This window comes from Engystomops pustulosus, chromosome 3, assembly GCF_040894005.1.
Source record: "Engystomops pustulosus chromosome 3, aEngPut4.maternal, whole genome shotgun sequence".
Classification (NCBI taxonomy): domain Eukaryota; kingdom Metazoa; phylum Chordata; class Amphibia; order Anura; family Leptodactylidae; genus Engystomops; species Engystomops pustulosus.
The window spans coordinates 93492919-93519143 of NC_092413.1; the positions used below are offsets into that span (position 1 = coordinate 93492919).

Genomic DNA, 26225 nt, shown 5'->3' on the forward strand with positions numbered 1-26225 from the left:
GGCCCGTTTACATAATTTTTTGGAATAACCCCTGTGTTGGAGCCTGGTGGTTATGGTTTGACATTCTGCTTTGTACTGCGACTCAGTGGAGCAGGCTCTTTTGGCCCGGACATATTCACCTATAGGTAAGTTTTTTATCGTGTGGGGAGCGTGACAACTTTTGGAGTGTAGAAGGGTGTTGCCTGACGTTTTTTTGCGGAAGAGTGAAGTCTGAACCTTTCCTGTTTCATTGTCTCCTACCAATAGAACATCCAAAAAGGAGATTTTATGGCTTTCAAATTCATAAGTGAATTGAAGATTATATGGGTTGTTGTTAATGTACTGTATGAAATCGACGACTGTCTCCTGGTCCGAGGTCCAGACCAGGAGACAGTCGTCTATGTATCTTCCATACCACATGATACAGTTGAAAAATGGGTTGTGGGGAGAAAATAAGTAATGTTCCTCCCAAAGGGCCATGTACAGATTTGCCAGCGAGGGTGAAAAGCTGGCACCCATTGGGCATCCCAATTTCTGTAGGTAGAACTTGGTGTTAAACATAAAGTAATTATTAGATAGTAGAAAAAATAGAACTGTAATCATATAGTTCTGTAAAGTCAAATCATAATTACTGTATTTCCTCAAATGGTATCCGAGAGCTTGAGTGGCGAGATCATGCGGAATAGAGGTGTAGAGGGCAGAAACGTCACATGACAGCCAGCTGGAGGAGGGGGACCATTCTAAATCATACATAGCTGTTAAGACTGTTTTAGAATCCTGTAGATATCCTGGTAGACGAAAAACCAACGGTTGGAGGAGTCTGTCCAGCCAAATGCCCAATTTCTCTGTTAACGACCCCACGCTGGACACAATGGGTCTGAAGGGGGGTGGAAAGCAAGATTTATGCGTCTTGGGTAAGGCATAAAATGATGGTATGATAGGGTTCCTCGGGAGTAAAAATTGACTCGTCTTTTCATCAAAGATGCCTAGATACAGACCTTCTTGCAGAAGAGATTGTAGATTTCTTGTAATGTAAGAAGTGGGGTCTTCTGATAATTTTTGATACACGACAGTGTCATTGAGCATTTTCTCCACCTCCTGTAGGTACAGAAAAAATAATCCTCACATCTACATTCGCCCCTCTGACAAAGGGGGGTCTGTAGTAGTCTTGGACAAGAATCTGTACCTACAGGAGGTGGAGAACATGCTCAATGACACTGTCGTGTATCAAAAATTATCAGAAGACCCCACTTCTTACATTACAAGAAATCTACAATCTCTTCTGCAAGAAGGTCTGTATCTAGGCATCTTTGATGAAAAGACGAGTCAATTTTTACTCCCGAGGAACCCTATCATACCATCATTTTATGCCTTACCCAAGACGCATAAATCTTGCTTTCCACCCCCCTTCAGACCCATTGTGTCCAGCGTGGGGTCGTTAACAGAGAAATTGGGCATTTGGCTGGACAGACTCCTCCAACCGTTGGTTTTTCGTCTACCAGGATATCTACAGGATTCTAAAACAGTCTTAACAGCTATGTATGATTTAGAATGGTCCCCCTCCTCCAGCTGGCTGTCATGTGACGTTTCTGCCCTCTACACCTCTATTCCGCATGATCTCGCCACTCAAGCTCTCGAATACCATTTGAGGAAATACAGTAATTATGATTTGACTTTACAGAACTATATGATTACAGTTCTATTTTTTCTACTATCTAATAATTACTTTATGTTTAACACCAAGTTCTACCTACAGAAATTGGGATGCCCAATGGGTGCCAGCTTTTCACCCTCGCTGGCAAATCTGTACATGGCCCTTTGGGAGGAACATTACTTATTTTCTCCCCACAACCCATTTTTCAACTGTATCATGTGGTATGGAAGATACATAGACGACTGTCTCCTGGTCTGGACCTCGGACCAGGAGACAGTCGTCGATTTCATACAGTACATTAACAACAACCCATATAATCTTCAATTCACTTATGAATTTGAAAGCCATAAAATCTCCTTTTTGGATGTTCTATTGGTAGGAGACAATGAAACAGGAAAGGTTCAGACTTCACTCTTCCGCAAAAAAACGTCAGGCAACACCCTTCTACACTCCAAAAGTTGTCACGCTCCCCACACGATAAAAAACTTACCTATAGGTGAATATGTCCGGGCCAAAAGAGCCTGCTCCACTGAGTCGCAGTACAAAGCAGAATGTCAAACCATAACCACCAGGCTCCAACACAGGGGTTATTCCAAAAAATTATGTAAACGGGCCATGTATATAGCCAACAAAAAAACACGGATGGATTATCTACAACCTGTCATTCAAACCACATCAGACAGACCCTCACTCACATTCAGTTCGGAATTTAGTACTCATTTTTATGACATTACTGATATCATAAAGAGACATCTACCTCTCCTTCTACATGAGCCCACACTTGCACAAATCCTGGAGAGGGGAGTGTCATTTGTCTCCACCAAAGCTAAAACATTGGGCGACATCCTTTCCCCTAATACTTTTTCTAGCAGTCTGAACAAAAATAGCACCACATGGCTTCAAACTACCGGCAGTTTTTGCTGCGGTGGCTCACGCTGTAACATTTGCAGATTTATGTACAGAACCACATGTTTTTCCTCATTTAGTACTAACATTACTTACAATATAAAAACCTACATGAATTGTGAGTCCACTCACCTAGTTTACCTCATACAATGTACTAAGTGTGCACTACAATATATTGGATGCACTATGAGGAAGCTTAAAGATCGTATCAGTGAACACCTGACAGCGGCAAACCCCAAAACCATCTCCAGCACACGGAACTCCTCGGGTGTCTCCAGACATTTCAAGGAATCTCATGCTGGGAACACCACTAGTATGCAGGTTATTGCCATTGAACAAGTCCCACGTCCTTCCAGAGGAGGCGATTGGAAAAAATTGCTTCTTTCCAAAGAAGCTTACTGGATCCTTAATCTTGACACTCGGTACCCTAAGGGTTTAAATTACAGACAGGACCTACTGTATTTTTACTGAATTTTACTGTCTTGCCATTTATTTTCCCTTACAGCCGTCACACACGTTTAAAACCCTCTTTCCCCCCCCACCTTTGTGGAGGCGTGTCTACTTCATGCCGGAAATCCACTCTCGCACACCTGTGCCCACATTATTTAACCTAGGTGAGGATGTTTAGCAAAACTAGGTATGACTAAGGACTGATATCCCCCCAGAAGAGTCCGAAACGCGTTACCTTGCTACCCCCCCCCTCTTTTTTCCGTGTTCTACTGCTTGCCGCTGTGTCCATGCTTCTGCATGGCAGGAAGCATATGCTTTTAATGTATGTATTTTTCTAATAAAAATTCCACGTAATTTTAACTGGACGTTTACCCTTGGATTCCATCAGATGTGTGCCGGTTTCCCGATCTTTTTTCTTCTCTCTTCTTCAAATTATAGTAGTTATATTCCTGTACATAGGGGGCAGTATTATAGTAGTTATATTCCTGTACATAGGGGGCAGTATTATAGTAGTTATATTCTTGTACATAGGAGGCAGTATTATAGTAGTTATATTCTTGTACATAGGCGACAGTATTATAGTAGTTATATTCTTGTACATAGGGGCAGTATTATAGTAGTTATATTCCTGTACATAGGGGGCAGTATTATAGTAGTTATATTCTTGTACATAGGGGGCAGTATTATAGTAGTTATATTCCTGTACATAGGAGGCAGTATTATAGTAGTTATATTCTTGTACATAGGGGCAGTATTATAGTAGTTATATTCTTGTACATAGGAGGCAGTATTATAGTAGTTATATTCTTGTACATAGGGGGCAGTATTATAGTAGTTATATTCTTGTACATAGGGGGCAGTATTATAGTAGTTATATTCTTGTACATAGGGGGCAGTATTATAGTAGTTATATTCCTGTACATAGGGGGCGGTATTATAGTAGTTATATTCTTGTACATAGGGGGCAGTATTATAGTAGTTATATTCTTGTACATAGGGGGCAGTATTATAGTAGTTATATTCTTGTACATAGGGGGCAGTATTATAGTAGTTATATTCCTGTACATAGGGGGCAGTATTATAGTAGTTATATTCCTGTACATAGGGGGCAGTATTATAGTAGTTATATTCTTGTACATAGGGGGCAGTATTATAGTAGTTATATTCCTGTACATAGGAGGCAGTATTATAGTAGTTGGCTTGTACATGGGAGAAGGTATTATAGTAGTTTTATTTTGTATATAGAAGGCAGGATTGAATGTGTTATTCTAAATGTGTTATTGTAGCATTATTCCTGTACATAGGAGGCAGTATCAATATATTCTTTCTCTGAATTCTACATGTATGGCACAAGGGAAAGGTAATTAAGGCATAATTTACTGATCGACAGGTCACAATCCTTGCACATTCTATTCACTTACTAGCAAAAGATGTTCTTGTTTTGCATTAAGGCCATCTACCAACAATTTGTCTGTTATAACTCCACCCATATTATCTGACCACACCCACTTGTTTTGACTCCGCCCATAAGATGGGGCCACTTTTATATTTTTTTCCAGGGCCATTTTAAATTCCCAGTCCGCCCCTGCACACACATACAGTGCCATATGCAACATACTCACATACAGTGTATACTGACACCATATACACATCACAGATACTGCATATATACATCACAGTATATGTTATATACATATTATGCTGGACAGTGTGCAGTACAATATAGATATAATGGTGCACATCCTCTATTCTTTAATGTGTCAGGTTGGATGATGGGGCCCCCTGACACTGTGGGCCCCATAGCGGCTGTTACCACTGTAGTTACGCCCCTGCTTAAAGGGATTTGCCCATGAAAGAAAATTCTCAAATATCAATCTCCTAGTCCTGTTAACACAAAAAAAGATAATTTTTAACCCTTTACTTTACAATTTTACTCAGTTTTATTGCTGTTTTAACTCCTAATACTCAGGATTCCACATGATTATCAAATTTACCAGAATGTTTTCAAATTTGTTTTATTTTTGTAAAAAAATTACATAAAGGTGGGGATAAAAGTATTTAGTTGCTGATGTGTTGGCCCATTCCTCCATGCAGATCTCTTCTAGAGCAGTGATTGTTTTTTGGCCTGTGGATAGGCAGTTCCCTCCAAAGGTTTTCTATGGGATTAAGATCTGGAAACTGGCTAGGCCACTCCAGGCCACCTTGAAATGCTTCTTATGAAACTGCTCATTCATTTCCCTGGTTTGTTCATGCACGTTTATCTTCCATGCCCCTGCTGATGGAAGGAGGTTTGCACTCAAAATCTCACCATACATGGCCCCATTCATTCTTTCATGTACACGGATCAGTCATTCTGGTCCCTTTGCAGAAAACTCCCCAAAACATGATATTGTCTCCCCTATGCTTCATCGTACATATGGTGTTCTTTGGAAGCAACTCGGCATTCACTCTCCTCCAAACACGGCAAGTTGTGTTTCTACCAAACAGTTCTACTTTCATATGACAATATTCTCCCCATACTCTTCTCGAACATCCCAGTACTCTCTGGGAAACTTCAGATGGACCCGTGTGTGTACGGCTTCTGCACATGATAGGTTCTGTAGGCTTGTTTGTAAGTAGGGGACCGCCTGTACTGGCTTAATCAGGGGGACATGTCTCTCCACCCCCCACTGTATACAATAATTTCACTTATTTTAAGCCTACAGAATTACAAAAATTGATTCATGTTTACACACCCTTTTTGTTGTTACTATAAAAAGTCTTGAGAGGTTCGGGGATCATTCAGACAGGTGTGTCTGCTGCAAAATTGCAAAAAATGGACACGTGTGATGTTCATGTTCCGTCCATCCATTTTTTTCATGTCCATATGTCATCTGTTTTTTTCCATATCCCCAAAAAACTGATGGAACTCTAATGTACTTTTTACCCTGCCCAATTCATTGCCTAGCAACATTTAAGAAAAAATCGTGCATGCTGCCATTATGGTTCCTATCATGCTTTTCTATGTAAACAGAACCATAGGAATCAATGTGTCCATATGCCAAAAAAAAAGCATAGCACTACTTTATAGTAGTTTTCGTAGTTTATGAATGGTTTTGTTATACAGTTATCCAGATAGTATACTCATAGCTCCCAACCGTCCCAATTTTGCCGGGAAAGTCCCGTTTTTCTTACCTCTGCCCCGCGTCACGGGCAGCTATGAGATTGTCACGGATTTTCCCCCCAGGTCCCGCATGTCCCGCTCTGTGTCCGCATAGTAAATACTTTGAAAGCCAGAACCCATAGTACAGAATGGCTTCTACAGACATCGGGCAGGGAATCCTTTTCAGAGAAGTGTCGGGTCAGATCACCTTCTCTCCATATATGGTCTCCTAGGGCTTCCCCAGACACAAGCTCTTTATTTAATTAATTTAAATAAAGTTTTTACCAGGCTGAGATTCGAACCTGGGACCCTCTGCATTGTAGACAGGAGCCTTAACTAACTGAGCTATAACCCCAGTGATACAGAGCTGAGGATTTCTGGTAACTAAGAAGTGTTATCTGCCACTGTTACATTGTGACACAGACTTAATATAGATATATAGAGAGGGATCTTCTCACAGATTATTATTGTAATTATTGAGACTATTATTATTATTATAAATTTTATTATTATGGAGACGATTATTAATAATAGTAAAACATAGTATAAATATACTATAGTATAAAATAGTAAAAAATAATCATTTCAATAATAATAATAACCTCCATAATAATAGTCTTAATAATTACAATCATCTCTGAGAAGATCCCTCCCTATATACCAAGGCATTAAATCTGTGTCACAGTGTAACAGAAGTCATAGTTCTTAGTTACCAAAATTCTACACCTTGATAATCACAAAGGTTATAGCTCAGTTGGTTGAGGCACTGTGACATTATTGCACATGGACACTGCAGGTTCTAGGTTCCAATCCCATAGAGGATAATTTTTTTTTTTTTTTTATTGAGATGATTTTTATTATAATATGGCTAAAATTTGGGGCGTGGCCAGGGAGTGATTGGGGGTGTGGCTTAGGGGGATTGTCCCTCTTTCCCTTTCACAAATGTTGGGAGGTATGGTATACTGTAGGTTTAGTGCCTTTTCTTTTTAATAGAAATGTATTTATACTGAGATTCTCAGTGGGTTTTGTGTTAAATCTACTTGTTTTGTGCTGAACAAGCATTAGGTGTACTCCACACATACAACCCACATCTTGAAAAAGACCCCAAGGCAGTCCTTGTTTAGTGAAATCTGCTATTGATTAAACAAATTCGGAGAGATGCATTGCAATCTGACAATATTCTCTACCTCTCCTAAAGATGATGCTTTATCTTTCTTAAAGCAATGTCCTCTTGCAGGGAACTGTCAACCAGCTAAACGCCTTTAGATCAAGTTTCTTCTTTATTAGCCATCGTGGTGGCACCATCCCGAGTTGTGCTCCTCATTATTTGTATCCAGGGCCGATCCCTAGTAAAATGTAAGTCTTATTTATGGTCATCTTCTATTCCAAGGCAGAGGCAAGTGAATGTGATCATATCAATAATATAGATTTATTATTTTGCCAACTACATTGCTAGATACATATTTATTATTAAACCAGCATTATGCATATACGTTTTCTAGGGTTCATAAGAAATCCCAGCAGAGCAGTCTTCATACATTTGCAACGGTGGCCTTAAATAACAAATTCCCTTTAAAGAGGACCTGTCACTGTGATTTGTGTCCCACAGTGCCCTTTAGCTAATCACCCAGGGCACATTATTAAGAAAAAATAACTTTATAGTTATCTAGTTACCTAGAGATGTGTCTGATAAGATGCTTCGGACCCAGCTCTGGTGTTTCCCTCACGTGCGCAATAATTCGATGAAGCTGGAGCAGTACACCACGGATTTGTTGTGCAAGCGCAGTACTCACGATGCATGCACAGTGACACCGGGGAGAAGTGCGCTCGCTTCACTGCGCAACTACACTGACACGAAGAACCCAGGACCAAGGTAATCATTTTTTTATTTATTTTTTAAATAGCGGGCACCGAGGGAACACCTATAGGGTAATTTGGGAGTTCATCAGGATCTGTGGGTTGATTATTGTCTTACTTTGCCTTGACAGGTGTGAGTTTAGTTTCCTTAACCGCTTCAGGGAATTTTGAGATTGTTTTCTAGTGACACATTGTACTCCAAATTAGTTTAAATATTTGGATGATATCTTTTGTGTTTAGTTATGAAAAAACTGAAATTTGACAAAAATTTCAAAAGATTCTTTATTTTCAAAGTTCTAAATTCTCTTTTTTTTAAACAAATAGCCATAACACCCAAATTAATTCATAACTTACATTTCCCAAATGTCTGCTTTATGCTGGCATGGTTTTTTAAGATTCCATGTATTTTACTAGAATGTTATGAGGCTCAGAATTTAGGTATAATTTTTCAAATTTTTTGGAAAATCACCAAAACCTGTATTTAGATGGACCTGCTCAACTTTTAATTGACTGTGAGAGGCCTAAATAATAGACTCATAAATTATCCCATTATGTAATCTACACCTCCAAAAACATATTAAAAAGCACTTTTAAGAAGTTTGTTAACCCTATAGGTGTTTTATGCATGTGCGGTCTACAAATTGTAATATTTTTGGATAATGCATTTATTTTCTCCTAAGTATTACGATACCAAATGTGTGGTAGTAAACTGCTGTATGGGCGCATGGTCAGACATAGAATGGGCATGTTTTTTTCCCCAATTTTACTGAAAATTTTACTGAAGAAAATCTTGTGCAGAATGGTTTTGCTGAAAAGACAATTATAACATTCAGGACCTTGGGATAGCTTGATTGTTTCAGCTTGCCATTGATAAACACATTACACTGAGCTTTCTGAACAGTCCAGAGAGGACTAATCAACCTTAGCTGGATCACTCATAGACAGCAGCTGGGGGATGGTGCAGTGATTGATTACTTCGGTCTCTCAGGGATAACACAGTGATTACATCATTCTCTGGTGCAGTGCATAACTAATGTGAGAGGAAAAGCACTGAGCCAGGCAAAGCATAATTTTATAATATTTTTCAGCGAAACCACACAGCTCAGGGATTAAACAAGATATGCTTCTGCATCAGTTTATCTACAGCATTCTCAAGGTTTGTTTGGTTCATAATGCATGAAATTAAATGGTAGATTTTCTTTAAGGGTATTAATAAAAAAAATATAATATTTCTGAATGTGTTTTGAGTCCAATAATGATTCTGTTTTATTACACAGATTGTTACAGACGCATCAATACCAAATATGTGTGGTGGTGGGGGGGGGGGGGTTGTGTATTTGTATTTTTTACTTTATTATTTGTTTGGGAATGTGTAATTGTAGGGGCTTATAGTTTATTTATTTGGTTTTAAACTTTTTTTTTTTTTTTTTAACTTCATACAAACTTTGACCTGGACCAGCGATACTCGAAGTATCTGATTATTACGAAACCGCATTACGATACTAATGGCATTCAGAGGTCACGCTGCAGAAAACATTGGGCAGCTCCCGGGTGCTTGGCAGATCTTGGGGCTGCTCTCTAGAGGATCGGATCCCCCAGTAAGCGGCTCATGAGGGCTGATCCATAGGGGGAAGTCTATTACAAGCTGCGGTCATGTTAGAGCACAGTTCCGCTGCTTCTGTTGCCGGCTTCTGGCTGGACCAGAAGCCGGACATAATAGCATGTCCCGGTGCGGGAAGTACTGTTACGCTGAGGGAAGGAGTAAAATCAACACCGCTTTTATTAAAAAAATTATAAAAAAATATATGTAGGAAGTGCACAATTGAGTAATAAGGTGGGCACCATCCAACCTAAAGTCTGGCCTGGTAGTAAGTCGCTAACCTTCATCCTGTATTTCCTATTTTATGATTATTTTTATGCTTGGCTTAAGGCTGAACAGTCATTGAACAAGGGATATTATCTTGCTTTGTTCATTGTTTTTGTTGTATACAAGAATACAGGAAAATCTGCAATGTGGATGATGTGTGTTTACCTAAAGTTTAGCAGTAGGTCTTACTGTGCTCATGTAAAGAGTTAGATGTTCTCCTTTAATTTTTATTGAACTTGTTTCGTCCTGCCACCTCATTGCGTGTTGCTCTGTATACAATGCAAATTACTGTTTGGTGTTCCCTATAACACTTTTACTGAAACCTGAGGGCTTTTGGAGCTGGTTTTGTGGTCAGCATTAAACACACAGGGCCTGTTGTGCTGCCTAAAGGCTTCTGTGCCTTTTCGTGACTTCTTTGATTTGTATTAAATTTCTTTGCTGAGCTCTCTTATCTAGTAACATGATTATTTTCATACATCATATATGTTTGAGAAGAAAACAATATGTGGTGCAGGTGTATGTAGAAAAAGTTATACTGTATTGAAGCCAACAAAAAGGAATATTGACTTCATTTACATTTATCATTTCTTCATACAGTTTGCATTTTAATTGATTTTAAAAATTACACATTTTTTAAAGCCTTTTTTTCTGCAGCCTGGAAATACTTTACCTACTGCTTTATGAAAAGCTCTCGGAGGCTATTTTGGGTAGTGTGCCTTTTGGTGAGAGATTGTTGGTACAAGACATGCCTCTACAACACACTCAGGCTTTTTGCCCAGCTTACTCGTTTAGAGTAATTGCCCACCATCTAGGCTGTATCTAGGTTGTTAGGGGGCCTGAGTTATACATGAAAAGAAGTCTGTGTAATAAAAAATTATGATTGTTTGATCTAACAAACATGACCAGCTCCCACATATTCATTATCCATAATTCAGACACCCCCTGTCTTTGCCCAGGTTATTTTACAGGGACTTGGCCAAAGAAAATCTGGTGTGTGAGTGCACATTACGTATCATTCCATGGACAGTCGACCATCATCTCCTTTTATTCGGTGGGGCCATCAATGAAAAGTATTGCAGTCACATGGCAGCCCATGAAATCGTATATCTGTGTCATATACATAGGGTGCCCTTTTTCCATCCAAAAAACCTCTTCAACCTATCTATACTTGACCTATCTATTCAGTCTTTCAACTTAAAGATATTCTTGGGGTCATTTACTAAGGGCCCGAATCGCGGTTTTCCGTCGGGTTATCCGAATATTACCGATTTGTACCGATTCTCCCTGAATTGCCACGGTTTTTGGCACACGCGATTGGATTGTGGCGCATCGGCGCCAGCATGCACGCAACGGAAATCGGGGGGGCGTGGCCATCAGAAAACCAGACGGATTCAGAAAAACTGCCGTATTTAAAAAAAAAATGGGATTCCCTAAAGTAAGCAATTGAATTATTCAATGTTGTGTGTATCAGTGTATCTGAATGACCTATAAGCCTAAATTAATTCACCTTTGATAAACATGGAAACTTATCTTCTAGCTTATTTAACATGTTTTTAAATATAGTCTTTAAACTAATGTATCTAACAAAAACCTAAATTTTCTAGTATATTATGTAGGCATTGGTTATTGAGTGATAGCTTTTAATGTCTATTCTATCTGCATTAACTGGTTAAGGACCCGAGGCTACCATGGAGACGGATCACCGCTCCCCGATGACGTCACGGGGAGCGTCGATCCCAGGTAAGATGGCGGCGCCCATGCGCCGCTATCTTTTTGAGGCTGCCGGCAGCTTTGCCGGCAGCCATTGCTGTGATAACGCCCGCTAGCGGTGCTAGCACCGATCGCGAATGTTACCGGTAAGCCTTTGCTGCAATATGCAGCAAAGACTTACTGGCTATGGAGAGGGCTCAGCCTGTGAGCCCTCTCCATGCAGCGCAACCCGACTGCCGCCATGAATACACGGCGGGAGGTCGCAAACTGGTTAACAACTGAGAGCATATTAACAAATTGGACTAGTTTAACCCCTACGAGACTCAGCCTCTTTTGGCCTTAAGGACGCTGCCCCATTTTTCAAATCTGGCAGAAATTTGGCAAAATTCTTTATTTTCAACATTCTAAATTCTTTACTTTTGATGCAGATAGTCATAGCACCCAAATAAATTCATAACTTACATTTCCCAAATGTCTGCTTTATGTTGGCATGGTTTTTTAAGATTCCACATATTTTACTAGAATGTTATGAGGCTCAGAATTTAGGTATCATTTTTCACATTTTTTGTAAAATCACCAAAACCCGTATTTAGATGTGCCATCGGGCAGCTCCGCGGGGCACATGGCAGTCCTCGGAGCTGCCCAGAAGTGGGTCGGATCCCCCGGTAAGCGGCACGGGGGATCCGATCCACAGCGCAAACACCCTTAAACGCCGCGGTCATGCTTGACCGTGGCGAGAAGAGGTTAACACCCGCGATCGGAGCCGCGATCGGTGTTAGCGCAGGCTGTCATCTGTGAAAGACAGCTGACAGCCGCTGCTTCTGGTGCCGGCTCTGTTCGTGAGCCGGTGCCAGAAGCAGGACGTTATAGAACGTCCCCGTGCGCTTTGCATCTAGCCCCGGGGATGTACTATAACGTCCTGGTGCGCCTAGGGGCTAAAGGGTTGCGATAAAACTTTGAACCACAAAAGCTGTGGACCACAGGGAGGAATTGCAGTGGGCCAACTTCCAGAATTTGCTTCCGGGAAGCCTTCTATAGTCTCTGGTAGCAGAATTGTAACATAGTTTAAATCCCCTTTCACACTAGTGTTCTACACATGCGAGTTATGCTTGTGTGATGTGTAGAATTTGCATTGCACTCTGTCCTTTTGTATACAATGGGTTTTGTCAGACCTGCATTTTGTTACAGGTCTGACTTCTGTAAGTCACACGTGTGAAAAACCTGCACAATATTAATCAATCAATTAATAATGCAGGCATTGTTCCTTTTAATACTTTCCACATGATGAAACACATGATTGGTATATAATGCCGTTCTTTCAATTGCAGTGTCCCTAAATATGGCTGCATTTGTGACTTTTGCATAGCATTTAAACCAACACATAACATGAACCAGTCCATCAGGTGTAGCATGAGGAACAGGTGGTATATTTGAGTATTATGACTGCTAAGCCACCCCTTCCTTCCTGATTCGGATAAGCTTATGGAAGTCCATCTCTAATGAGATGGAATGTGGCAAAATTTTGTCATTATTTTGACATTTCTATTTTTGTAACTTCTTTTTTTTCTTGTTTTAAACACAACCATACAAGTTTAGATGCGAAATTCTTTTTCCTACATTTAGGCGTACTAGGGGCTATAATTCTGATATAAACGCATTCATTCATCCGTCTATGATGATATTATTACATTGTTGGAATTATTCAGGAAGTTCCTTCTGGAAGATCTGTGGATAGTGTGACTGTTCCTTAATGGGTGGTAACTCCTTGATGGAAATCTACCTTCAAAATCCAGCATGATAAACCAGGGACACTTTCTCATAGATCCAGGCATAGACTATGCTAATAATTATTTCCTGAGCCCCTTTACAGGTTGTTACAATGAGCAGAGCAGCTCTCCTCTCCCCTGCACTTCCTACTGCTGTTTTATCCTAAGATACTACTCAGATGAGGAATAAAGTAAATTGTAAACAAGAATAGGCCATAAATGTCTGACAAAAACACAGGCCAAATGTTTTATATGAACAAAGCATACCATTGGTATCCATAATTGATTTCCTAGTGTATGATTTGTAGCGTATGCCCATTTAAAAGCTTTTCAATATGGCATCCGCCTCCAAAAACTCCTTAAACATGTCTCTCCAGCACAATCCTGTTGGACCAGATTGTTGTAATTATACAAGTTCTGTAGCTTGCGATGTTGATTGATGCTTCTTCCTGCTCTTATCCATGAGGGTCCCACTGAATCTGCCCAGAGATGGCATTGTTTCCACAACAATCAGACATACTAGGTGTAACAGGCCCTAAAACATTGGCTTATTGTCTTTTTCTTTTTACAGGTGGTTTCAGCCCAGTTGGACAGTCACTTAGTCGTCAACCATCAATCAAACTACAAATGGTAAGGCAATTTCTATTGTAGTTTTCACATATACATCAGCACTTTACATCTCTGTAGCAGGAATCTTGGGACTAAAGTCCTGCATACACCTGTCTATGGGAAGTAATGTGTATTGTTGTTGTATGAAGATTCACATATACTCAGGTTTATGCAGGAGCCTCCTATCTCCAGTCTTCTTCTACCTGTTACTTAACCCTTTAATGACCTGGCCCTTAATCGTCTTTGCGTTTCCATTTTTCACGCCCCATCTACAAAAATCTATACTTTTTTTTATTTTTCCATGTAAAGAGCTTTATGGGGGGCCATAAAAAATTGCACTTCATAGTGACGGTATTTAATATTCCATGCCGTGCGCTAGGAAGCAGTAAAAAAAAAAATTACTAATGCCGTGAAATTGGTGAAAGAAATTGCATTTGCGCCATTTTCTTGGAGGCTAGCATTTTACAGCTCTGTATGCCCCAAATGGCAAGTCTATTTTATTATTTTGGTCGCTGTGATCACGGGGATACCAAATTTATATAGGTTTCATAATTTTTTCATACATTTACAAAAATTAAAACCTCCTGTACAAAAAAAAGTTTTTCATTTTGCCATCTTCTGGCACTATTAGCTTTCTCACACTTTGGTGTAGGGAGCTGTGTACGGTATAATTTTTTTTGCAACTTTTGATGTCATTTTCAATGCTTCCATTTGATCACTTTTTATTGAATTCTTTATATTTTTCAAAATGGCAAAAAAGTGGCATTTTCGGCTTTGGGTACTATTTTCCATTACAAGGTTAAACAGCGGAAAAAACTATTATTATATTTTGATAGATCAGACATTTTGGGATGAGGTGTTACCTAACATGTTTATGATCTTTACTGTTTATTTATATTTACATCCATTCTAGGGAAAGGTGGGGTGATTAGAATTTTTATTTTATTTTGATTAGATTTTTCAGACCCCCTAGGGTACTTTAACCTTAGGTTATCTGATTGATCCTACCATATACTGCCATACTACACAACTGCACATTGTAATAGATGAGGAATAACAAGACAGCCTAAGGTCTTTGTGTGACCCAAGGCTGTCATAGCAATGGATCACTGCTCCCCAACATGGCTGCGCTTTTTAATGCAGATGTTACCTGTGGTTATTTGCTGCAATATGCAACAAAAGCTCACCGGCTGTGGAGCCCGTGAGCTCTCTCCAAACACCCGCAGACAACCGATGATGTAAATGTACGTTGTGGGTCGTTAAGGGGTTAAAGGGAACATGTCACCAGATTTTTACCTCCATTTACCCCTTCTCGATGATACCCTTTTTTGTTTTCCCTTTTTCCTCCCCTTTTTAATTTTTAAGTATACATAGTTGTATGAGTTTTTGTTTTCATTTAAACAAATTGTACTTCCTAGTGATGCTATCTAATATTCCATGCCATATACCGGGAAGTGGAGAAGAAATTCCAAATGTGATGAAATTGACAAAAATTAGCATTTGTGCCATTTTCTTGGGGGTTCTACTTTAATGGCTTTGCCTGTTCGTTCAAAATTACACCTTTCTTTGGGTTGAACGATCACGGGCATATCAAATTTATGTAGGTTTATTTATTTATTTATTAAGAGTTTTTCAGCCCTTCTAGGGTACTTTAACCCTAGTGGGTCTGATCATTGCTACCATGCATTACAATACTACTATACTATATACTACTTATGAAATGTGTGCTTTGAGATTAAGATATGCCCCCTATTGGGATGCACAGGCACTATGCACTTTAAACATTGTACATCGATTTTAGGATCATTCCTCCTTTTGGACTTATAGCATATCTCCTCAGGCACACCTCCCCCTAGGAGGGTAGCACCCATTCCCATGCACCACCCTGCAAGATTTGTCTGATTTTGTGTAGTGTCTCCGCTTTCCCTTCTATGTGACCAGCCTGTTCTTGTTGCTTTTAAAGTGTTTGTCATTTGATTTGTAATAAAGATTAATTGTACTTTATAATTCTTTGGTTGGAATGGCTTTTTTGTAGATAGGTTTTGTGTTTATTGAAGTCAACCACGATGTATATGTAGGAGTCTACCATAACAGTGGAATATGAGAAGGAAACTCAGGGAAATATAGATTTAAAAATTTTTATACCACATGTCACTATACTCCCTCCACTGTATGTTATATGTGTGCAGCTGCACTGTTAGTACTAACTATATACTACTTATATAGACTCCAGGTTTTCATGGTTACAGATCATTGCTTCCCGATGACGTCGGGGGTGCATCAGTCTGAGCCAATATGATGGTGCCCACGTGCCGCCAGGCTTTTAAATGCCTCTGAAAGCATTTACCTTTACCTATAATAAAAAAAAATCACCTCCAAAATCATGTGAAAATAAGGTGAAAAGAGTCATATTTTACCTTATTTGAGTAACTTTTAGAAGGAGAAAGAGGGGGAAAATGTCACTTCAGATGCCCATATCTTTGGCTCTATACCAGAGGTCCCCAACCGCCGGTCCGCGGACCAGGACCGGGCCTTTGGGGTCTATCAGCCGGTCCGTGCAGGGGCGAGCGCCTCCTGCTGTACGAGGGGGCGGCACCGTGCTCCCGCCAGCCGGCCCGCATCCTACTCCCACGCGCGCTCCGGCCCGCACTCCAGACAGCAAGAGGCTCCCTGCCCCAGCCGACACTGAGCTGCCGCCTGCCCCTTCTGCCGGCTGGAAAGCGCCGAGTTCCCGCCGGCCGCCCGGAACCGACCTCCCGTTTGCACGCCCTCCACCCCCTGCCCGGCATGCACCGATCTTCCGACCACCTGGCACCGAGCTCCTGCCCGTATGCCAGTTGGCCGGCACCATGCTGCGGCAGCCCACTGGACAGCACCGGGTGCCCGGCTCCTCCACTCCCTGCATACCTGTCAGGACCATAGAAAAAGGTAATGTAACTTTATCTGTGCATGTATATATTTATGTGTTCGTGTATGTATATGTGTGTGTGTGTGTGTGTGTGTATATATAAGTGCATATGCTGTATGAGTGTTTATGTATATTCTGTATATGTTGTGTATGTATGTATGTATGTATGTGTGTGTGTATGTATGTATGTATGTATGTATGTGCAGTGTGTGCATATGCTGTATATACTGTTTGTATATGTGTGTATATATGCTGTATGTATATGTTGTATTTGTGATATTTATCAGAGCTTCTATTTTGTACTACATGGCAATACACTGTATGCATTTTATATTACATGGCGATACGCTGTATGCATTTTATACTACATGGCGATACGCTGTATGCATTTTATACTACATGGCGGTATTCTGTATGCATTTTATGCTACATGGCGATACACTGTATGCATTTTATACTACATGGCGATACGCTGTATGCATTTTATACTACATGGCGATATGCTGTATGCATTTTATACTACATGGCGATACACTGTATGCATTTTATACTACATGGTGATACGCTGTATGCATTTTATACTACATGGCGATACGCTGTATGCATTTTATACTACATGGCGATATGCTGTATGCATTTTATACTACATGGCGATACGCTGTATGCATTTTATACTACATGGTGATACGCTGTATGCATTTTATACTACATGGCGATACGCTGTATGCCTTTTATACTACATGGCGGTATGCTGTATGCATTTTATACTACATGGCGATACGCTGTATGCATTTTATACTACATGGCGATATGCTGTATGCATTTTATACTACATGGCGATACGCTGTGTGCATTTTATACTACATGGCGATATGCTGTATGCATTTTATACTACATGGCGATACGCTGTATGCATTTTATACTACATGGCGGTATGCTGTATGCATTTTATACTAGATGGCGATACGCTGTATGCATTTTATACTACATGGTGATACGCTGTATGCATTTTATACTACATGGCGATATGCTGTATGCATTTTATACTACATGGCGATACGCTGTATGCATTTTGCATTGCTTTATTTTTACACCAAACCAATATGATGGATCTGGTCCGGACACTCCCTGATATCTTATATTATAAGCTCCACCCCATATGAACAAAGCCCCGCCCCCACCCCCACCGGGCCATGGAAAACTGGTCTAGCTTAAAGCCGGTCCCTGGTGCAAAAAAGGTTGGGGACCTCTGCTCTATACCACCTAGAACTGTGCTTTTTTTCATATTTACCCTTAAGGATGCAGCCTTTTTCCTTCATTTTTCAGTGTACAGAGCTGTATGAGGGCTTAGATGCCAAATGCAATGAAATTGGCTTAAAAAACCACATTAGCACCATTTTTTTTTGGATTTTTTAATGACTTTCACAGTACACTCCAAATAACACCTCTACTTTATTGTTTGGTTCGGTACAATCACGGGGATACAAAATTTATACAGGTTTTCTTGTGTTTAATACGTTTTTAAAAATTAAAACCTTGTGAACGTACATAGCCGTACAAAATGTAGTTTTTTTATGCTGAATAAATAGGGGCTGCGACAATTTGGTCTCATTGATTGTTTTATTCAAGTCAAAAATTGTCTGCGTAGTTAAAGAAAATCTACCATCAAAATTAAGTATGATAAACCAGGGACACTTACTCATAGATCAAGGCACCGTGACTGTGGTAACCTTCTTATATTTGTTATTCATTGCCTCCTTCATTCTAAAATCAGCTTTGAAAATTATGCTAATGACCCAGAAGGGTTCTGGGGGTGTTGCCAGCTGTGACCAGCTGCAGATTGACAGGCTGCAAAACTGTGCAAGGTGCAAAGATATTTGTGATAAGAATAACAATTTTCTAATGTAATATTCCTGTTACACATTGCCTCCGGTCACCTCAGGAACTAATAAATATACCAAGCTGTCATATATCTACAAATCAAACCTTAGATTAATGGGTTGTGTCCATTTATAAATGATTTCTTTCTAAAACTTAACAAATCTTTTCAGCGATTTCATTCTTGGTTTCTGTGCAATGAGTCACTACAGACCTCGGGGGCTTCTGTGTCCGTATAAACATCACATCCTGCTTAAAAAATGCCTTCATTTCATAAAGCAAACAAAGCCTCACCAATTAAATTGTAGGTTATCAGGAACCGTGTGGGCAGAAAGGACTTGTAGAAGTAAAACTCGTTTTGTCAGGGAGTGAAAAGGAAGAATATATCTTAAAATAGTAAACTTTTACATGATATATAATGGTTTGCCTTAAAGCAGTCTTACACAATACATTTCTGCAAGATCATGACCTCTGTAGGTTTGTAACAAAAGTGTTACTTTGGCTTGAAGAATAGAAATCCACCTAGGTTCACACTACCATTCAAACCTCCATTCCTTACCTCCATTAAAAAAAGGAAAGGAGGTTTAATGTATGCCAATGACATCAATGTAAATCTTATGTCATTCGTTATGTTCATTTAGGAATCTATACGTTATGTATTTTTTTTAATACATAAAAAAAATGATGGTGCTTTTTCTCCGTTTGAAGAAAACCCATGCATAATGGATACCCGCCTAACTGACCATAACGGATATAAAATATAAAGTAAAACAAAAAAACATAAAATTGACTTAATACTGATATGTTAAACCTCCGTGCTTTCCTTTTTTTAACGGAGGTAAGGAACAGAGGTTTTAACTGTAGTGTGAACTTAGGTTTACTGTGCAAAACTTGTATTCTAATTCCCTATTAAGGTAAATCCGGTGGTAGGTGCATCTGATGTATGTAAGGATAGCCCTTTTTAGGGCTTTTTAGGGCTAATCCTTTACTCCCCTCTATCTTTTCTAATCTTTAATCAGGGTAATATGCATATTTTCTAAAGATGCTACTGTGGCGTGGAGTAGCCCGAGCTGAGGCTACGCCGCGCAGCTACTCCACGCCCCAGTAGCCTCCTTGATCCTCCTACCCAGACATCTTCAGCACGCAGCTACATGCGCAGAACACAGGCAAGCAGCTGCGCGATCTCGGCTCCAAAGCCGGAGTTTCTGAGCATGCACAGGACTCCAGCTTCACGGATGAGTGTGCGCAGCTCCTTGTAGCTGCGCGCTGAAGAAATCTGGGTAGAAGGATCAAAGAGGCTACTGGGGCGTGGAGTAGCCGCTCAGCGTAGCCTCAGCTCCGGTTACTCCACGCCCCAGTAGCCTCTTTAGATAATCTGCATATTACCCTGATTAAAGATTAGAAAAGATAGAGGAGAGTAAAGGAGTAGCCCTAAAAAGGGCTATCCTTACATACATTAATGCACCTACCACTAGATCTACTTTAATGGATATAGTTTCTTTTAACATAGAGGTATCAGAAAAGTGATCCCATCACACAACAATCAGATACATAAAATAGTGATGGATAATAAAGGGAAAAATCATGCATACCACAGCAAGCACCCGTTAATCGCTCCAAATTATCAATTATTCTCAACTGGAAACAAAGGAATGAATAGGAAAGAACTGACAGGAGAAGGAAAGTAAGGACTAAAGAGAAAAGTAAAAAGGGAGAGTGGGGGGAAAGGGAAAACTCTGAGGAGAAAGCAAGGAAGGGTTCTATAGACGTGGCAAGCATTTTAAACACCAAGAAATAGCTACAGTAACCCGGGGTCTCTCAAAATGTCAACCAAATGTTTTATGACAGCTAGTAATGGCTCTGCAAGTGGTGTCCGTCATGTGATTAACTCTATAGGGCCAATTAGACACAGAAAGTAGGGTTATGTTTTTTCCAACATGTGGGAAAAAAGATAACCCTACTTTCTGTGTCTAATTGGCCCTATAGAGTTAATTACATGGACTTCATCCCCTGGAAGTTTAGCAGAGACTTTTTAGAGGAGGGGAGGGGCATAGCATTGTGATGTAAGACAAGCAGGGCTCATACTCAACAAAACCAGTGTATAAACTCTGAAGAATTCTGATTAACCAGATCGGATCTTTAAAGTGTAACCGTCATTCTGAGAAAAAAAAAAACAATAATTCTGCTCCAGGTGTCCCTGGGAATCATTCCTCAAAGTATTTTGCTTCTCGGTCCTAGTTTAGTACCTTTTTTTTATACTGATATGAGCCCTGCAAGTTGGAGATCCTTAGGAATTAGTATCCATAGACCAAGTCTACTTTGAGCAGTAAGAGTGATTTATTTACTTGAGAGGGTAAGGCCTAGAGAACAAGAAGAACAAGCCAGGTATAATGTTCACCTAACAGGCAGTGTAGAGGGCCTGTTTTTACAAATTCTGTTCCTTCTTTTCCTAGCAACTCTGTAAGGGGCCGCACTAGTAATTAGAACCCAATATGCACCAAAAACCACAGTACAGCACAAATGTAACCAAAAGAAACCAAATACTGGCATCTGCACAATAACTAATACAGACCCTAGCTTAGACTACACATTAAATACTCAAACCAGACAATAATACTTTAGCCCCCCCCCCCCCCCATTTTTAGGAGCAAACGTATAATAGTGGAGACCCCCAGAGTAGACCAATACTAAGGGCCGGATTAAGGTTGGTGGGGGCCCTATTGAATGTAGTCCAGACAGGGAACAGCAATCGCTATATACCACTCCCCAGCAATAACTATATACAGCACCCAGTATTCACTATTTACAGCCCACAGACATCACTATATACAGCTCCCCCAGCAATCACTATATACAGCTCCCCCAGCAATCACTGTATACAGTCCCCAGTAATCACTATATACAGCCCCCGGCAATCACTATATACAGCTTCCCCAGCAATCGCTGTATACAGCTCCCACAGTAATCACTATACAGCTCCCCTATAAAAAACTATATACAGCCCCCTATAATAACTATATACAGCTCCCTATAATAACTATATGCAGCCCCCTATAATAACTATATACAGCCCTCTATAATTACTATATACAGCCCACTATAAATATATACTGCCTCCCTATAACTATATACAGTACCCCCTATAATAACTATACACACCCCAGTAATAACTATATACAGCCCCTAGTAATCACTGTATACAGCCCCTAGTAAACACTGTATACAGCTTCCCCAGTAATCACTATATACAGCTTCCCCAGTAATCACTGTATACAGCTTCCCCAGCAATCACTGTATACAGCTCCCACAGTAATGAGTATGTGTAGCCCCAGCTATAACTATATACAGCCCCCAACATTGTCTATATACAGTCCCACAGCATTAACTATATACAGTCCCCCTATAACTATATAGACACCCCCTATAATAACTATATACTCCCCCCTATAATAACTATATACAGCCCCCTATAATAACTGTATAAGCCCCCCTATAACAACTATATACAGTCCCCCTATAATAACTATAGACAGCCCCTATAATAACTATAGACAGCCCCTATAATAACTATAGACAGCCCCTATAATAACTATAGACAGCCCCTATAATAACTATACACAGCCCCCCTATAATAACTATATACAGCCCCCCTATAATAACTATATACAGCCCCCCTATAATAACTATACACAGCCCCCTATAATAACTATACACAGCCCCTATAATAACTATACACAGCCCCCCTATAATAACTATATACAGCCCCCCTATAATAACTATATACAGCCCCCCTATAATAACTATACACAGCCCCCTATAATAACTATATACAGCCCCCTATAATAACTATATGCAGCCCCCCTATAACAACTATATACAGTCCCCCTAAAACAACTATAAACAGCCCCTATAATAACTATATACAGCCCCCCTATAATAACTATATACAGCCCCCCTATAATAACTATATACAGCCCCCCTATAATAACTATATACAGCCCCCCTACAATAACTATATACAGCCCCTATAATAACCATATTCAGCCTCACTATAATAACCAAATACAGCCTCCCTATAATAACTAACTACATACAGTCCCCCCTATAACAACTATATACAGTCTCCCTATAATAAATAATTGTATGCAGACTCCTATTATTGCTATATACACCCCCCATAATAAATATATACAATCCCGCTATAACAGTGATGGCACACCTATGGCACTCAGAGTTCACCAGAAAGGACTCCAGTCTTCCTGCAGTCCAAGGCAACGTGAGATGCTGATCTCAATGGTCTTTTAAGGTGAAACTTTCTTGACCGATTCGAACTGCCGGAAGAGTGAGAAGGTGTGAACGGGGTCGGATTATCTTTGGAGGTCGCCTTGCTGGCCCCACGATTCTTCCTGTAGAGAGAGACCCTGGAGAGAAGCTACAATGATGTCTGAATTTGACCTCCTGCCAGCTGTATTGGTGTCCTCATGGGGCCAAACGATTGAATGTTGTGGATGGACAGGGAGCAATAAGTTACTGTATAAATTGTCATGTTGGCGCTTGATGGTAAATAAGTGGGTGTTGGTTGTAGTTTGGGCACCCGGTCTCTAAAAGGTTCGCCATCGCTGCCCTATATACAGTCCTAGATAAAATAGTAAAATACTTCCCTCGAGGTGTCAGGGTGGATATCGGATGTAAACAAAGATGACGGACGATTGTCTATGGCAGACCGGGGAACTTATTGTTATTGGCAGGATTTGGCCTGGGGAGCCTGGAGCCAAATACACTGTTGGCGATTCAGGTGGTTTTGCGACCGCCCAAATCGGCCACATTTGGTGGGGGCCCCTTTAAGGCCAAAGTGGTGGGGGCCCTATAATCCAGCCCTGCCTATAATACTGGAGAACCCCATAGTAGATGTATAACAGTGGTGACCTCTGTAGCAAGTGTATAATAGTGTTATAAAATGTTCAGTTAAAAACTTCACTTTATTTCATCTGCCAACATTAGTAACCAGATCAGAGCACGAGATACTGGGAGTTATGAGGACTTGTCTTACAGCTTACTGCTACCCGGTGTCCTGCATCAGTGATGGTCGTGCACATTGGTTTATTGAGCAGGCACTGTGGTAGTCTTCTTATATTTGTAATTCATGGTCTCCTCTTTTCTAAAATCGACTTTTATTATCATTTTTATGTTAAAGTATGCTAATGTGCTCTGACTTTACAAACAGTTGTTACACTGTGCAGCAGTCTCGCTCCTGCACTTCCTGTAATCTACAGTGAGCACCCAGTGAAAGTGGGGGAAGTGCGCCTTTATAATGTAACAGCCTTTCAATCTGCATCATGGAGGTGTGGTTTGATAACATAGCCTTTCTGGCGCATTAGCTGTAGACTGTATGTCCATGGACCACTGTTGTAGATGACACATTTTTTCACCCTGCCTATTTTGTAATCCATGTTAATGACACATTCACTTATGGGAACAGTACAGTTATCTGTTTTCTGGTGTTATTAGAGGACCTGCCATTACCATGTTAAAATAAGGCTGGATCATAATTTCCTTAAACTCTGTAGCTTTGGTCCTCTTTTATCCCTCCTAGAAATTCACCAATAAATTGACACTTGTGTATGTATGTACATGTATATGAATATATATTATGTCAGAAGAGATGATATCACATTCTTTAAGGACTATTTTTGTCATGTAAAATGCATGTTTTATGAACAAATTTGCACATAAATATTTTGTTTTAACAATCAGAGTAACTCAGAATCAAAGGTTTCATCACTGAAAATAGAAGCTGACGGCATTCTACCAGTCCAGGAAACTGTGAGTATTCAGTGTTTTTAATTTTTTATATAGATTTGACAAGTACATTGTTACTGAAATAGAAAGGGATTATCCCGAAATTACTAGCAGTAAGGGGCGGTAGATTAATCTAACCCAGTGATACATGTATTGGTCAAAATACAGAACTGCCTCTACAGCTCCCATAGAAGTGAATGGATTCTTGACATTGTAGCTTAAGTTTCTGGCCACTGTAGAAAACAAAGAGCCAAATGTTTTGTGCTCTGTGTTTATGATGGGTGGAACAGGCAAAGGTGCCGTTGTTAGACCCTCATAATCAGATATTGGTGATCTTTAAATTTAAGCTTAATTATGTGACTAAGTATGAATTTGAGGGGTAGTAGTAAATGGCGATTCTAGCCATTTTCCCCAGATAGCTTCAAATTTGTTTTCCTGCGGATAAATAGGCACACCTTTAGGGAAAGAAGAGCATTAGCTGATTTAATCCAGTCAAGAAATGACACGGTATGTAGACTGCAGACAGACATACAGCATTATGAGTAAAAGGATCATCTTGACCAAATTCACGCGGGCAGGCAGGGAAAGGTGGAGTGTTGACTCTGCCCGAGTACGCTGGTGCACCAGAGCCCTCAAGGGGTACACATTCATTGAATAGTAGTGGTCGACAACATAGCGAGTGACTCGCATGCCTTGGTGGGTGATCCCCGAAGTCGTCTGAAGGGGCTGGGTGGGGGCCTTAAAAGTAGCGGCAGAGAGGTCAATATGGAGAATGTGTCATTTAGACCCGTTGATGGTAAGGTCCCATTGAAGACCAAACTCTGTAATAACCTCCAGAACCATGCTCAGTGAGGGTCCCAAGAAGAGGTGGAGGCCAAGAGCGGAGCAGTATGCTGCACAGACAAGTCACATGTTATTTTTTAAATGCATCCAAACCCCTGGGGCGCTGTACCTGGACTATGAGGCATCAATTAAGCCAGGAGGAAACATCGTGACTCTTCTCTGCCCCTGTGACTCTTTACAGGTCATTTGAATACAGCGTTGAACGATCTGTTTTTGCGTAATGCTAGATCTCTGTGACTATAGGACATCATTGCGACCTTTGGACTATCCCTCACAAAAGGTTGTTTTTGGTTTGTTAAGTTGCATTAGTATCGAAACTATACCCAAGAGTCACAACCCTTTATTAGAAATGTCCTGAAATAATGAAGACTTAAAACAGGGTAAAGAAAAAAAGTGAGAACACTTAAAGAAAAAGTGTACTAAAAGAAGTTGAGGAACGTGGGAATTAAGAAAATATCCATAATATAGACTAATATATCCATAAAGCCTTGAAAAACATAGTAGCAAGACATCTTACTAGAAAGATGGATTCCGGTAATCCAATACAAACACATGACACTTCCATTTCTAGAGTTTAAAATGCCAGTGGCTGATACAAGCAAGTCTTCATTTTATGCCTGATCTCAGTCTTGTAAGTGTTACACTGTGGTGTGTTCCCAGAAATGAGTTCATAGAACTTGCCGTCTTCATAAATCAATAAAGAAGCAGCTGCTTAAAAATTGGTTCAGTAGTTGCTATGATAGTGAGCTTAACCATTGCTCACATTTCCCACAGTCCATTATCATATGTCTCCGGCTGGGTTCCCACCACCTTGATTCCTTTAGCAAAAGTTTACAAAGCCTCAGCTTTTACCAAGG

At 40.2% G+C, this 26225-nt stretch overlaps 1 protein-coding gene across 4 annotated transcripts in view; it reads left to right on the forward strand.

Moving 5' to 3' along the window:
• AHI1 (Abelson helper integration site 1) overlaps window positions 1-26225 on the forward strand; it is a 138263-nt gene that overhangs the window by 90027 nt on the left and 22011 nt on the right. For all 4 annotated transcript variants that reach the window (XM_072141474.1, XM_072141472.1, XM_072141475.1 and 1 more), the window contains exons 20-21: window positions 13903-13961; window positions 24481-24549. In XM_072141474.1, coding sequence (XP_071997575.1) covers window positions 13903-13961; window positions 24481-24549 — 128 coding nt within the window. The remainder of the gene's footprint in view (window positions 1-13902; window positions 13962-24480; window positions 24550-26225) is intronic.